This window comes from Vidua macroura, chromosome 19 (genome assembly GCF_024509145.1).
Source record: "Vidua macroura isolate BioBank_ID:100142 chromosome 19, ASM2450914v1, whole genome shotgun sequence".
In the NCBI taxonomy this organism is placed as follows: domain Eukaryota; kingdom Metazoa; phylum Chordata; class Aves; order Passeriformes; family Viduidae; genus Vidua; species Vidua macroura.
Window position 1 is genome coordinate 1,973,804 of NC_071589.1, and position 15,721 is coordinate 1,989,524.

The 15,721-nt window shown below is 47.1% G+C and overlaps 1 protein-coding gene across 2 annotated transcripts in view; it reads right to left on the reverse strand.

Annotated features, from left to right (window-relative positions):
* Positions 1-15,721, reverse strand: part of MAP2K4 (mitogen-activated protein kinase kinase 4) — a 60,505-nt gene that overhangs the window by 10,387 nt on the left and 34,397 nt on the right. For both annotated transcript variants that reach the window (XM_053994907.1, XM_053994906.1), the window contains 2 exons: positions 14,128-14,302; positions 4,666-4,785 (listed from right to left, as the gene is read on the reverse strand). In XM_053994907.1, the coding sequence (XP_053850882.1) occupies positions 4,666-4,785; positions 14,128-14,302 (295 nt within the window). The remainder of the gene's footprint in view (positions 1-4,665; positions 4,786-14,127; positions 14,303-15,721) is intronic.

Consider the following 15,721-nt stretch of genomic DNA (forward strand, 5'->3'; position numbering starts at 1 on the left):
ACCCAAAACTCTACAGGCTAACTCTTCCTGGGACTTGGAGAGCCTTACCTGCTGGCAAACTGGTGAATTTTAACAGGAAGGAAAAGGAAGACTGGCTGGGGGCTCAGCTGCCTTCCTGACCAAATACCAAAAAGTGCTGATGTACATGGGCAAGTCTTACCCCATTGTGAACTGTGAGGACAAAACCACCCTAATGGAAGTTCCACTTTACATTTTGCCTCTTAAGTCAGGTTGAGTTCTGATCATAAAATGACAAAAGAAGAGCTTTAATTGTCTCTTCCTGTTAGAGCTATTCTTCCAAAGAATGTATTCTAGTCTTCATTGGGTATTAGATTACCAGATGCTAATGCACATCTTGTAGACATTCAAAAAAATGTCCAGGAATGCACCCTGTGCATCTAATCAAAATATCCCTGTCTAGGACAGACACAAGAGCTGCCTCACAAGTCATGGAGATGCTTCAGCTTCTCCACGCAGAGAATTCCCATTGACAAGGGAGCAGGTGTCACAAGGATGTCACCCATCTGGAGTGCAGCTCACCAGGAGAGGACCTGTGGCTCCAGGTGGACGTTAAACTGAACATGAGCCCACAATCCATCTTTGCTGGGCTGAAGGATCACAGCACGAGGCAAAGCATCACCAGCAGGTGGAAGGAGCTGATCTTTCCCCTTGATCCAGCAATGGTGAGGCCACACCTGGGGTGCTGTGACCTGTGCTGGGCTCCCTAGTGCAAGAGAGACTCCAGCAAAGGGCAACAAAGATGACTGAAGAACGGGAGCATCTTCCCCATGAGAAAAGCTGATAAAGCCAGGACTGGTCAGCCTGGAAAAGGTTCAGGAGAACCTCACCAACCTAAGGGGAAGCTGCACAGGGGATGGAGCCAGGCTCTCTCAGTGGTGCCAAGCAACACGAGCAGAGCACAATCTGACACACAGAAGGTTCCCTCTGAGCGTGAGGAAACGCTTTTTGTGAGGGGGATTAGTCACTGGCACGGGTTGCCCCAGGAGACTGGAGACTCTATCCCTGCAGAGATTCAAAAGCTATTTGGACACAATCCTGGTCAAGCAGCCCCACTTGACCATGGGGGCTGGGAAAGGTGACCTCAGAGGTCCCTGTCAACACCCACCACTCTGATGCAAATGCTGAAGGTTTATCACATCTGCTCACTGCAGGGGCAGCCAGCTCTTTCTGCAAGTTGCAGCTACAGCAGTGAGAGAGACTGACAAATGTCACCACCACCACCATTTTTTTACAGGGCACACAGGACACTTTTCCTACAGACCAGGGACTGACAATGGGGACAGATGGGCTGAGGGATGGCAGCACAGTCAAGGATTTCCATAAAAACAGCGTGAGGTGCATCAACAGCAAACAACTGTGTCAGCAATTCACACCAGCCCAGCACTGTGCTACCAACACATCCATCCCAGCTCTTCTCTCCTGCCAGCAGAAGTTCCCCATGGGCTGCTTTACCCAGCTTCCTAGGCATGTTCTGCAACTTGCAATTAATTTTTCATTGAATAATTTTATCAAGTATTGAACTTATTGGTTTAAACTTGGCTCAGCTACACTTGCACTGTGTAGGAGTCACTCCTGAGATTCCAAGTCAAATAAGGCTTCTTTCCTCTTCCCCTCTTAAAGAGAAACACAATCAGAAGAGGTACTTTGAAGAGCCACTAGTGTGGTCATGGTAACTACCCAAACATTCCCAGCTTTACAGGTACTGTTTCAAACCAGAGCAGCTGTAAAGCTTCTAGCAGACAGGCAAGAAACTAAGACCATTTTTTTTTTTTCTCAGACCTAAAAACTTCTTAAACCAGCCATGCTCAGGGCCAAAGCCTTGGGGGTCCCAGTGCAGCCCTGTGGGCTCAGCCCACAGCTCTTTTCTCACAAGGAGAGACTCAAGTGAAATGTTTGCAGAATCCCTGTCAACCAATTTTTAAATTTTTTTCTTCCCCATCTAGCAAATAAAGCCTTGAGAGGAAACACGTGAGCATGAGTAGCCAGACCCTCTTCAATCAGATCTCTGATGGCTGATGTGACAGCTCTGTGTGCACCAGCAGGACTCTGGGCTCTCCTGAGTGCAGTATGGAAAAACCAGCTGCTCTTCTGGGGCCAGGGGGAACCCCACAAAGTTCAGTGAGTGTAAGATCCTGCACTTGGGTCAGGGCACTCACCAGTACAATGATGATGGGATTTAGAGCAGCCCTGAGGAGAAGGGCTGGGAGACAGTGGTGGATGAGAAATTGGACATGAGCTGGGAACATGTGCTTGCAGCCCAAAAGTCCTGGCCATGGTGCACCAAAGCCCCTGATTCCATGCATAGACTGAAACACTGTCTTTTACTTTTTCAACTTTGTTCTTGTTTCATTGACCAGGCAATTTAATCTCATTTAATGGGTGCCAATAAGCTGAAGCAAAGTCCCATACCTGGCAATCAACTGTTACACATTGCATCACATGCACAGACATACACTGACAGAAATGTCCCTCCTGACTGAAGAACAGGCAGCAAGTGACAAAGGTTCAGGTGCTGCCTGCTGAGGGACAAGCAGGACTCAGAGAAGACTCTCCCTATCACAAAATGTGGGAGCAAGAGCAAATACAGCTACACAAATTTTTGTGTAGTATTTTCTGCCTTTCCAAATCAAACTGCTGGTATTCACAGAGGCTGCCACAGGAATTTGTGCTCACAGCTACTTCCCTGACTGCAAGCTGGGACGCTTGTCTGGCTACAAAGTAAGACCTTGCATAATTTTATCCAATTTGGTTTAGTATTCCCAAACTGTCAGGATCCCAGAGCTTAGCTCTGTCTCTCCACATCAAACACTCCGGGTTGTGCCTGCCTTCCCTTTGTGCCAGCTGCCCTGCTGCTTCTCCTGGAGCTGCCTGGACCCTGCCAACCCTGTGACTGCACAAGCTGCCTATTCAGCCTGTTAAACTCCTGTAAAGAGGCTCACATGGAGTCTTTCACCTTTTAGGAGCAGGCAAAGAAGATTTCTCATTGGTTGCTCCATCCATAGCCAGAGAACCTGAATCCCAGCTCAGAGTAGGGAATCCCAAAAGGATTTCCTTACTTTTCACCTTGAAATGCTGGAACAAAGAGCTTTGTTTTATATTTGTTTGTTTGTATATCTGTTTGTGTATCTGTTTGTTGCAGATTTCCTGAGAGAGTTTTGGTCTTTACCAATGTCCCATGAGCTCTTACACCTCAGGGGATGGTGCAGCAGTGACCTGGATCTTTCACAGGTATTTGAGAACAGATCTGAAAAGCAGACTGGGGGATCAGACAGATCCAAACATGCTGGTGAAATTCCTTTTTTCCCTTTCTGTGCTTCTCTGGTGTCATACTTCGCTATCTTTAGAAGATTAAGATTCTACTTAATATTGGAACAAGTAATTATTAAGACAAGACAGAAAACTTTATGGAAGCCTCCCAGCTCACCCTGTGTACCCCTGAGGAACGTGACTTGGAGCAACCCTAGGCAGTGAGGGACCAAGGAGAGGGCTGCTTTCATCTCTGAAGCAAACACCACTTATGTTGAAGAGGGAAAAGGGGATTTCACTCCAACCAGAGCAATGCCAGTGAAACCTTTCCCAGACAGAGCATGCAAAGAGCCCTGGGAGCCCTGCCTGGCTGCAGGATGAGGAGATTTTTGGACATGACAAAGAATGCAGCCAAGCAGACATCTGGGTGCTGATTAAGGTAAGTTTTTATATTGTTTATGTATTTACATTTACAGCCTGGGATTTGTCCAGAGCTGAAAGGAGGTGAGAGGCTTGCACAGCTCTGAGCATGTTGCTCATCAGCATCTGGTAAGACACTGTTTTGTCCACAGACCTTTCCTCACACCAGCTGCCAGCCTTGTCACCTTTATCTCAGCAAAGCTGGAAATTTCCAGCCAAGCTGAGGCTCCACACATGGCAGGAGCTTGTACTGTGTGAACATGGACAATGCCTGCTGGCCCAAAACGGCTCTGTGTTCCAAAAGATCAGAAAAAGCAGAGCATGGAAAAAGGAAGGATTATTATGCTTCTTTTAGAGAATGAGATTTAAAGCCAGAGGAGTGACCTGGCAAAATTACAGAGGCAAACTCTCTAGAAGCAGGAATTAAATATTCAGACACAGTTTTGGGTTTTACCTACAACACTGACCTCCCTCTAAATGTTTTCCAGTAAAACCCCACAAGACTCTGCACAGGCTGCTATCCTGATAATCCCCAAAGACCACCTGCAGCCCTTAGGTCTCTATTTTCCTCCTTCCCTTGAGTAGAGGCACTGGATTTGTGCTCAAGTAATGGAAAACAGGCAAGGGCTCCACATCTGTCCCCTTACACTGTGGCAGTTTCAATATCAGAGCAAGTACAGGAGCAGGGATAATCCAAGCCTGCAGAGGAGATACAGGAGGAAGGAGAAGCAGCAGTCAGATTTCAACATTCATCTCCTCCAAAACTCCTGTTGCAAAGGGACCAAATGCTTGCTCAGAAGTGCCCAGACACCTGGGTCTCCTGGCTAAACACCCTTGAGTAAAAGTGGAGAACCAAGAAACCTAACTTCAATCAATTTTCTCCTCCTTAGCACGAGTTTGAAATTACAAAGGGAAAAAAAAAAAAACCAAGGTAAAACCCAAACTCTGCTACAAGTGAAGCAAGTTTGGGGTGCCCACCTCTCTGAAGAGCGCGCCATAAAACTGAACAATATACGGGCAGTCACTGCTTCTCATCACTACATCAAGGTCCATCAGAAGCTGCTTCTGCTCCTTTTCATCCACTGTCGACCGAATTCTCTGAAAGAGGAAGAGTGGCAGAGACTTCATCACTTCCATGCCATTACTGTACCCTCAGCCCTGCTGGTGGAGACAAGTGACCAGGACCCCAAACCCAAGCGTGTTCAAAAGCACTCTAGAGAATCAAGCAGTGCTCTCAAATAAGAAATGTAACTGAACACTTCTAAAGCTGTTTAATCAGATTATAAAGCCCTCAGTCCTCACATAAGCATCAACACTTTCAGATGAAATGTCAGGAAGAAATTAAAGAGCTGAAATTTCATTGAAAGCTACAGCAAAACACCACATCCAGGCTTTCATTTCAAAACAATTTCCCACACAGTTCTTAGCCATGTTGGAAGGGGCTTGAAGACTGGATTGAAATTTAACCAAGGAACATTATGTTTAAAATTTCTTAGCACAGAAGAAAAAGGCTCCTTCCACAGCCTCCACCATGGCTGGAGAGAAGGGACTGCCACATAACCCAGGGAACACATTTCTCTAGTAATGTTCATGATGGGCAGCATTCCTGTGAGCTCTTCTCATAAAACTAACAATCCTTTACCTAGTACTGGCTGAGTTATACAAAACAGTATAAAAAATAGTTTATATAGCTACATTCCCCATGTGTATATAGAGATATATATGTATACACATACTGTACACTATTAAAAAGTTTCATTTGGGCTTGAAAGAACAATGCACATTTGAAAACAGAAAACTGTCCATTTTCAAACATGAAACTGGTTAAATGAAGGATGGAGATGACCATACAGTTTTTCATGTGATTTTACAGATATATTTAACATCTTGCACTAATTAATACATTCTCTGAATCACAAGTGAGGAAATCGTGATCCTGAAGCTGTGACTCATGTTGAAATACCATTTAAAAAACCAAGAAAAAATATCTGGCAAGAAGTCCAAAGCAACAGAGGTAGCCAGGACCATCCTCAGGGACAAAAACTACATGGCTACCCATGAAAGAAAAATTATTCAAGCTTGTGGAAAAAATCTGCAAGATACTAGCACCCATTTCAGCAATACTATGGCCCCGTGGGCAACTGCTGGTGGCATCAGGACCACACACCTCAGCCAGCCCAGGCCAGGTGAGTGAAGGTACTTTCAAGGCTGGCCATTTATATAGCACCACATGTGAAACAGTGCACCTTTATGTACTTTAGGACTTATTTTGTAATGACCCATACAAAACAAGGACGGTATTAACACTGTAATTCTCCTTACCTGTAGTGCATCCTGGTATTTTGGTATTTAACCACTTGCTCTTAATGTTCTAGCACCTCTAGTTTGGTCTAGAGCAGTAAATAATATGTTTATATTGCCCTTTTCCCACCCTGTGAATTCTAGAGTTCTTGGGGACCTGTCAGGAGACTTATCCAGCACCCACAGTCCATAATATCTGTGATGTGCTGAGCAGGTGGAGTTCTGTGCCACCAAGAGAGCAAGAAGCAGCTCAACGGGCCAGGAATGGAACTCAAACACTTCACCTCCAGGTCACTGGTTCAGGTCTGTGTCACACAAGCTCAGTCAGCCACTGGCTGTTTCCTGCTCTTGTGCCCTCACCGTACAAAGCTCTGCAACCCCCCGAGAGGCTGGAGGCCGAGCAGAGCGAATGTCTCTCTCCAAGTGACACACCAGCAGCACTGTGTGAAATGGAAATGCCACTGCTCTGACCTCCACAGAAGGTGATGGATGCCAAAGCCACCACGGTGAGACCTACGACCAATAGTTCAGCCTCTCACTGAGACGTGAGCCGCACTGAAAAGGTCACCTCTGGTGAGGAACCAGAAGGAGCTTTTCTCCATATTGTAGCTTGTGTTCTCCTTCTGTGCCCACTCCATGTCTGTCTCCAAAAAGCCTCTTTCCTGGTCCTCTGAGAGTTGTCCCAGCCCTGCTCTGCATTCCCCTTGCACCTGCACAATCCTGTCACAGCAACCCCATAGCATCCTGCTCAAAGTCCACCTCTTCTCCTGAAAGCATCTCCTCCCATTTCTGACATTCCTCCTCTGCTGTTACTTCTCCAACACTGCAAACCATGTGAAATACACACTGTGTGGTGGAGGTGATTTTAATGGCACTCCAGAACAACACTGAACCCAAACACTCCTCAAGCATGAGCTCCACAGCAAGAAAGGGCTGGCAGAGCTCCCAGAGCACAGACAGTGGGTCAGCTACAGGGCAGAGGACAACTTGAGAAGCCAACGTGGACACTACAACAAATACTGCTTCAGAGAGTGAAAGGAATGCCATGATACAAGATTGGGAGATCTCATACAACAGTGCTGGAGACTGGCAAAGTCAAGAGAAAGGGAGAGCTCTGAGGAGCAGCATGCAGCACAGCACACAGACAGGGTCAGCCCAGGCTGGACAAGGTGGCTCTGCTTAGCTGCAGTGTGCCAGGGAGCCTGCTGCAGCCCAGGACTCCCAGTTCAGCAGCAGAACAGGGAGGAGAGGAAAGTCAACAGCAGTCAGTACCCAAATAGCACGTGAGCCACGATACAGCCTGCTTCCTAAACCCAAGGCATGGTGCAAAGCACTGCAGCAGCTCCCACAGACACACTCCCCAAGAACATGGGACACAGCAGGGAAGGAAGACACAAGGTGGGGCTTGAAGGCAGCATTTCAGACAGGGGTGGACAGGGGCTGCCTTCACTCCAGGCCTTACAGATCTCAGCCCAGTCACCTTCCTGCAGGCAGTCACTGGTAAGTCACTGCTAAGTGACCCCACGGCCAAACAAGCCATAGATGGAAAAAGGGGGATTTGCAGTAGAAGCTTATGGAGTCTCCTTTTTAACAATTCTTGTTGGCCTCCAATTTAAACTGTATCAAATCCTCTTAGGAGAAAATTCTCCAGCCCTTTTTATTCAAACACAGGTTAGGACAAAGCCTTCCAACACCAGGAAGAAGAAGCCATGCTCTGAGTAGCATCAACAGCAAAAGCACAGTCTGTGCTGTGGATTGTGCCACCCTGAAACCTAAAACCAGGCAGATTCCAGAAACCTGACCCAAAACATAAGAGACATCATCAAGCCCAATATGCACACAGAAAGACTCAGGTGCAGCGTGAAGTGACTGGTTGAAAAAAAATCTAAAAAAAAAAAAAGGAAAAGAAAAAAAAAAAAAACTGTAAACAGCAAACTGAAACTCAACTCCTTGAGCTGTGAGACAATCCAGAACTGCCCTGAGCACGGGGCTCACCTGTGTCCTCAGCAGAAAGCTCAGCACAGCAGTGTCTGACAGTGCCATGGGAGAAATGGTCCTTCCATGGGATGGCAGGGATTTGGGACAACAAACCAGCAGCAAAAAGAGGGTTTGCCCAGTCACTGCTGAGGATGGGAATATCTATCTCCCCATCTGAAACACGTTTAATGGTGACTGAAGTAGATCACAACTAGCTTCCCAGCTCCTGTGGTGAGGCTCTAACTCTCTCTCACCGTTCCTTTTCAGCTCTTACTCCTCCACTCCCTCCCCAGCTGCCCTACCAGCAGGACTGGGAACACTGGTTTCCCCAGCTCTCAGCCAGCAGACCTCAACAAATGACTGAAACAGAAAATTCTGAAGGTGTCACTCAATTGTGTGAAGAATTACAGTGATGGTTTGGCAATAAAACCCCAAGCCTTCTCTTTGGAAGTCATATGGACACGGAAAGGACAGAGAAATTTGCCCCTGGATGGAGCTAAATATACTCTGAGGGGCTATCAGGCATCCAGGAAAGGATGGAGGACTCATGGAGGTATAAATAAATGTTAAAATTCTGCTCTCAGGGGCATTTGATGCTTAGCAACCTCCTTAAGCTGTAAGACTGCCATCGAGAAACCTGAGAAAGTCAGACAGGAACTTCTGGTTTGAAGCTGTGGATGCTTCAAGCATCCACAAGCCCTGACTACCAAAATGATGTACAAGAGACACTGTGCTCAGAACAAGAAACAGCTCCATGGCCCGCTGGCTTCCCAGGAAGAACAGGGATCTTTTATGGACCCATGGGTTTGACACTTCCAATTACCCAATTGATCTTGAAAATGCTTCTGATTTCCTTAGGAAAAGTTCAGAGAAGAAGTAGAGCATATCACAAATATTGTTAAACTAAAGAGAAAACACTGGCTGTAGAGAACACTGACTGTAACTGGAGGCTGGACTAGGCAATACTGCAGTGGGCCTAAGTCAGCCAGGCTGAGGATATTGGAAGACACAGAAAATTCTGGCCTACAGATGAAAATCACTTTCTTTTGAGGTGGGGAAAAATTGAACACTGTGGCAAAACCACCCTCTCCCCCAGATGGGTTACTCTTCTAGCTGTAACCATTCCTGACAGAAAAATAATTCAATTAAAAAGAAGATGCTTCCATGGGGTTGTGATAAGAAGCTTGAAGGTCAACCAAAGCACAAACCACTCCACTCATCTCTTGGTGATGTATTTCTCAGCCAGCTGAACTGGTTGAAACAAAACTGGGAGAAGCTGCTGATGGTGAACCCCAGATGTCTGAAGCAGGACAGAAGAGGTGAGGAGCAGGTGAAGATCTCCTGCCTGAGCCTGAGGCTCAGACATCACTGCCAGGAACACCACTTGATGTGTTCAGGCTCCTGACCTGCACAGGAGCCACCCAGCACATCAAAGGTTGACTACTTTAAATATGTTCCTATTTATTGTATGAACTTCTCAAACAAGCAGCTTTCCCAGCCTTCCAGAGGCACTGTGAAGTGCCCTGGCTAATAAAACCCACCATGTACAGCATTTCAGTGCAAAGCAGAGCATCCTGCTCTAACTGGAAGAATGCTCCCCAGCTTTCATTCCAGTTTGGGCTATTTTTTTTTTTTTCATTCATATTCATCTTTTAAAGCATCCTTTTTGTGTGAACTATCACCAGGGCCAGAAGGAAACCTCAGGCCAGAAATTACAACCCCCTGCAGCTGGGTGAGTTTCCCAAGAAAACACTTCCTCCAAATAAATGGGGCTTCTCTATGTGCCTCTAATTTGTGGTACCCTCACAGAACAAGAGGCACAGTCCCTGGAGCAGCTGGGACAACACCATGTGGTGATGCTGGAGGGCAAATACAAAAAGGGCTGGAGAATTGCACCTACTGTGGAGCCTCTCAGACAAAACCAGGACAGCACTGGAGCAGATCCTGAGGAGGAACCAGGGCTCTCTGCACAGTGGGAAGCCCAGGACAATGGTCACAAGTCACTTTCCCAGACTGCCACAGGCTGGGAAAAACCAAACTAACACAAAAACAAGAAACCAGAAGCAAAATCAAAGGATATTGAGCAGAACTGGAAGCAAGATCACAAAGAGCTGGTGCAGCAGACACACACCAGCCAGGAAAAGAGATTTCTCCCAGGAAAATGAGGAGCCAGGAAGAGAAACGTGACAAGGTGAGGATTCAGCATACAAACTGGCCTTGCACTTACTGGTTTGCATAGCCAGATCTGGCACTGGACAAAACTGGACTACTCTCTTTCCCACCTGGAAAGGTCTTGACCTCATATACCAAAAAAACCCTTAAGAAAATGAAAAGGGTCTTTTCAGTGACAGGAAGACTGTGATGGCAGTTGACAGAGTAAAAAGGTGCATCTGCAGGAAGATCTGAAAGGAAGTGACCTAAAGAATGAATTTGGAAATAAAAATTTGGAAGATTAGGAGTACATAATGCAACATCTTCTAGGGGCAAAAATGAGAAAGGTTTGAACATAAATCCCCCTCTTTCCCACATCCTCTCCCCTCCTCCTGATAGCTCTAGGAAATAGCTCTCTATGAAAGCATCAGGGGGCACAAACAATTGCAGGTGGCACCAACAGGAGGACCAAGTCCCTGCTCCTGCAGCCCACTCCAGCCTCTTCCCACAGAGGAACAGAATGGTTTTGGCATTGAAATGAGTATTCACAGAGAATGACCAAGGCTAAGGGAGAGAGAGGAGCAGAACAAGAGCTCATCATCCCAGCCATGCTCCACCAGTGAAGCTTTGATGCAGTGGTTTTAGCCAGCAACACGAGGCTCATTTCAGGCTCATTTTCCTCCTCTTCTACTGACTCTGGAGCACAGATTGAAAAGCCTGACTCACCCAGGGCCTGGCAGCCCTGCCCATGCCAGGAGATTCATTAAAGGTACCAGGATTGCATCTGCCAGGACCCATGGGCTGATAGTCCAAAATGAGTTACAGGGAAAAACGAAAGAAAACAGTGTTTCCACCTGCAGATCTCAAGTTATTTTGGTAATATTTCAGCCCTCAGGAACTGCTTTCCTTCAGTGGTAAGAAAAATTGGATGTGCAGCAAAAAAAGGCTGTGCTGGGGACCCAGGAGCCTGTGTGCCCTGTGACACTGAACTTTCCCAAGCAGGGGAAAGCTTGGGAAGCTTCAAGGAACTGTTCCTTGGGCAAAGGCAGGACAGACTACAAAAAAGCAAGAGAAAGGAGCTGGGAACAGGATCTGAAGATATGCTCTGGCAGCCACATACTCTGAGGGGAGCAGGATGAGTGACCAGAGGTGCCCAGCTGGCCTGGCACAGCAGGAGCTGCCTTCAGCCAGAGGAAGACTCCAAAGGAGCAATGTTTCAAGCTGCACACTTTCAGGACAAGGAGGATTTGAATCTCCCTGTGGTAGAATGAGGTGACAAGCCTGCTCATGGTAGCTGCAAGCAGGACACAGCCCTTCCAGAAGTGGGGTAGGAATTCCCTGACTGCACTGGGAATTTGGAGCAGCAGTAGTGGAAATGTGGGGAGTGGCGGAGAAGGATGGAGGAGCAGCTGGGACAGGCCCCTGTACCAATTTTCTCTGCATCTAGTGAGCAGTACAGAACAGCCAACTTTTGGCTTGCAGCTTCCATAAAGCTCTTTCCTTGTGCTGAATGTCTTTCCAAGGATGCTTGGCCTGCTGCACTGGTGCTGCTCTTGGGGAAGCACAGGAGTGACAACCAAATAACCAGGCACTGGCTCCACCATCCAGCTGTAAGGGGATCCTGCCCTCACTTGTCACCTGTCCCCAGCACGGTGCCACACCTCAGAGCTGCAGGTGCCATGGAGATCAAGGCAAAACCTCACTAAAGTGACACCCTTTCACAAAGCACAGTTTCCCTACTCAAACTTCTCTTACAGAAGAGCTTTATGCTGAAGGAGGACACATGGCTGAAGGCAACAGTTCCACAGTGAAGAGACCACAAAGCTTGAGAGAAAGAGAGAGCAGGAGGGGAACAGTCCCCAACACAGACAGATTAAGACAGAGAAGGAGCAGAAGATTAATGCACAGCCAGGGCTGCCTCAAAAGCATCAGGAGGCTGAGAAAGGAAAATCTGAGGAGTGTGGGATGAACTAGTCACTAGCCCAAGCTTAGCCCCATCCTGAAACTTCATCTCAAAGAACTGCACCATCTAGTCTGGGGAATTGCTGCTGCTGCCTTGGAGGCCTCACTGACTGTTCCACCCACAGGTCTTCCTTTGCTCAATTTTGTGTTTTTACTCCCTACTGGGATAAACAGAACAGTCGCTTGCCACTACTGTTTTAGAAATGATGCTGTTGCCCAAACCGTCCAATCTTTCTTCCCCAGCAGGCCCAGCCATGTCCACCCAAAAGAAATAGGGTCAGAGAAAAGACGATGGCACCAGCCCAGCCCACAGCTTTAACATTTCACAGTTTAGTCACTGTAAACAAACTGGATTTGCTTGTTTAAAAGTGAGCCCCCAAGCCCAGAACCCCCGAGGGTCAGAACACATCTCATCCCCTGGGAGAGCCAGCTCAACATGCTGCACCGTGCCATCTCCAGCCACGTGCTTCAAGGACACAGAACTGGTGCCTTCTGCCTCCCACATGGCTGTACCTGCACCACGGGCCCTCAACAGTGACACGGCTCACCCAGGGTGCTGGAAAGCCCTTGTGCAAACAGTGTGGGACAAGAGAAGCCCTGTGCCAGCAGACACACCTTCTCCATGACACAAGGCAATCCAACAAAGTCCTTCTCTGCACGGCTGTAGCCACAGCAGAGCTCTGGGAAACAGCCACTCAGCTCTGGGGGTGTGCCCCTTCACACCCTCAGCAAAACTACAGCTACCCAGGTCTCACACCCCGAGTCTGAGAAGATGGAGGTGTCCAGGAATCATTTCACTACACCAATGTTTTTCAACCTGACACCTGCAAACTGCACCCATGAGTTCTACCAAAGGCAACTGTAAGAAACCAGCTTTAAGCTACAGGCAACCTCTAGCTCCACTGGAGACTTTCAGGGATTCAAACCCAGCTTGAAACAGCACTGCATGGTGACCAAAAACACTCAAGAGACCTAACCAGTGATCCCACCACTGTGAGGAAGTCAGTATTTACTGGAGAAGATCAAAGGATGAGGGTTACTCCAGTAACCTGACACACTAGAGACAGGTAGGAATTACATTCAGAGCAGCTGGAGCTGGGGTTGAGATATATCTGCTTGGCATGTGAGACCAGCAGGGGCAAATGTTTCCAGATTGGATGAGGGAATATTCCAAAGAAGACAGAGAGTTGGAAAAGACAGTAACACAGCTCCTACACAGCTCACTTCTGCTTTCTCCTGGGAGCCATAAGAGCACTTACAGTTGATATCATCGACAGAGTTAAAGCCAGATGTCATTAGCGACCTGCAGTGAGCAAAGGAAAGGACCAGAGAGACAGAGAACAGCTGCTGCCCACCTCCATGGACAAACAGCTCCTCAAAGATGCCCAGTGAGCAGCACTGCTGTGGCACGACAGGCAATTACTGCCCAGCTGGGAGAGGAGGCTGTTCCTGGTTCTAAGGTGAGTTTTGGGGTAGCATGAAGTAGAAAATGGACAGTCAAGAAACTTGCTACACCTTCAGCTTCCAGGACAGTCTGACACGGTGAGCACAAAGCAGACACTCCATCTCATACCTCAGCAAGAGCACAACATTCCCTAGAGGACATCCACTCCATTCCAGCTCCTCCTGGCGAGGCCATGGCACATGCTGACATAAACAGCTAATTTTAAGCCATTACCTTATTTCACAAAAGACACCAAGAAGCTATGAGATGTCAAGTTGTGCCTACCACCAGCCTAGGCTGTACCTGAACCAGTGACCCAGAGGTGAAAGGCCCGTGCCCCATCATCAGTCTCCAGAGACGTGTGATCCCCTCAGAACAGCAGGCTCCTGATAGACATTTTGAAAAGGGCACAGCAATTATGAGAACTTCACAAATCACCTGAAAACATGCCCATTATACACTGTATTTTCAGCAAACAGCAGCCTTTTACACCAGAAATAAATAGAACAGAGCAGTAGATGGGTGCTAGATGGAAGAACCTTAATTCTCCATCACACTGCATCCCAACGGACTAAAGTACAAATGTAAGGATGGGCATCACCTACTTTAACTGCCATAATTTGCCCACTTGGTTTGTGGACCATTTTGTTGACAGAACCATAAGCGCCTCGTCCAATTTCTCCAAGGTCTTTCAAGTCCTCTGCTGTAAAATCCCAATGTTGCTCAGGGGAAATCTTCAATTTTCCTGATGATTCAATGCTGTGTGTTCTCAGTCTCTCTCTGTCAAAAATATTGGGAAGCAATTTTTCCACATTTTAAATAGTCTTTAAATGTGTCTTTTCAGCACTTTGATTAAACATTAGAAGAGAGGGGTTCACAAAGCTACAGCAACAATCTGACTCCACGAAGGATTTTGGTTGGGGTGGGGGTGGAGGGGTGAGGGAAAATGTTAAATCAAAAATGACATACACTTGCCCACAGCTTCAATTAAGGATAAGTTTCTCCAGCTGCAGCATAAAATTCAATATGTCTCATAGAGTCACTCGAAGCACTCATTTACACAGTTCTTTCTACTTTGCACAAAATATATCAGGGTGTGAGCAGGATCTGGTAACATGCAGCACCAAGAGCCTGAAGAGCACTCCCAGCCCCATCTCCCCAAAGCTCCTGCTGCTCTACACCACCACATCCCAGCACCTGCCTCCCTTCCAGCTGGGATTCCATCAACACAGGCAAAGCTCTTCTGGGTGAACCAGTGAGACTCGCCCTTACTGGAAAACTCCAATTAAAAAAGAAAATAACCCCCAAACCCCAAAATCCAATACATTTAGATAATCATTTAATTTATCCAAAATCAAATAAAGAGCCAATAATTTATAGAAACCAAGAGAAGTTCTTTGTGACACATGAAAACAAAATCTGCCTGTTCAGGTGTGTCTTCACCAAGCACCTAAATTAACTTTCTCAAGCAAACCCTGTCCCTACTGAAGCCACCAGGATTTGCCCAGCTAAGGAGCAGATGAATGCCCAAAATTTGTGAACAGAAGAGTTCAAAGGTGCCTCCCAATGGCTCATTCACATGCAGCAATGCTACCATTGAATTAGCAGGAAATGCACAAGTATTTGCAACACTTTTCATCTTAAAATGCCATGCAAAATTTCAGTTTTTCATTAGTTAATTAGCTGATTCACACTTCTTGAGTCATAAAGTAAGCCAAAAGCCCACATTTTCCACCTTCAAGATGCATTAAGAGCAATGCAGACAGTTCCCACTGCAGGGCACACTGATCTCACGTGGATTTTAAAGCACACTTGTGACCTCCCTGTCACAGGAGAGATCTATCAAACTCAGTGGATATTTGATCCAGCCCCCACTTGCCTGGCCAGGGTCTGGCCCAAGGAGCAGAACACACATGGAGGATTCCACCAAACACATGGAGCTTATTGAGTTTATCAGCCGAGGAATAAACAGGTCACGGCTGATTCCACGCTGATAAATCCCATATTGGTCACCAGCAGCTGCAAACACCACCCAGCTGGGGACCCAACCGTGACAGGGTTTTATTGGGATCCCAGGTTTTGAGAGGGCAAAAGGCCAATTGACTGGAGCAGCTACAGTTCAAATGGCTTCCTCTGCTGCACTTTGGGTTAGCAGCTGCATGTCCTGAACCCTGGACCGGTTTGATTTGGGAGCAGCTC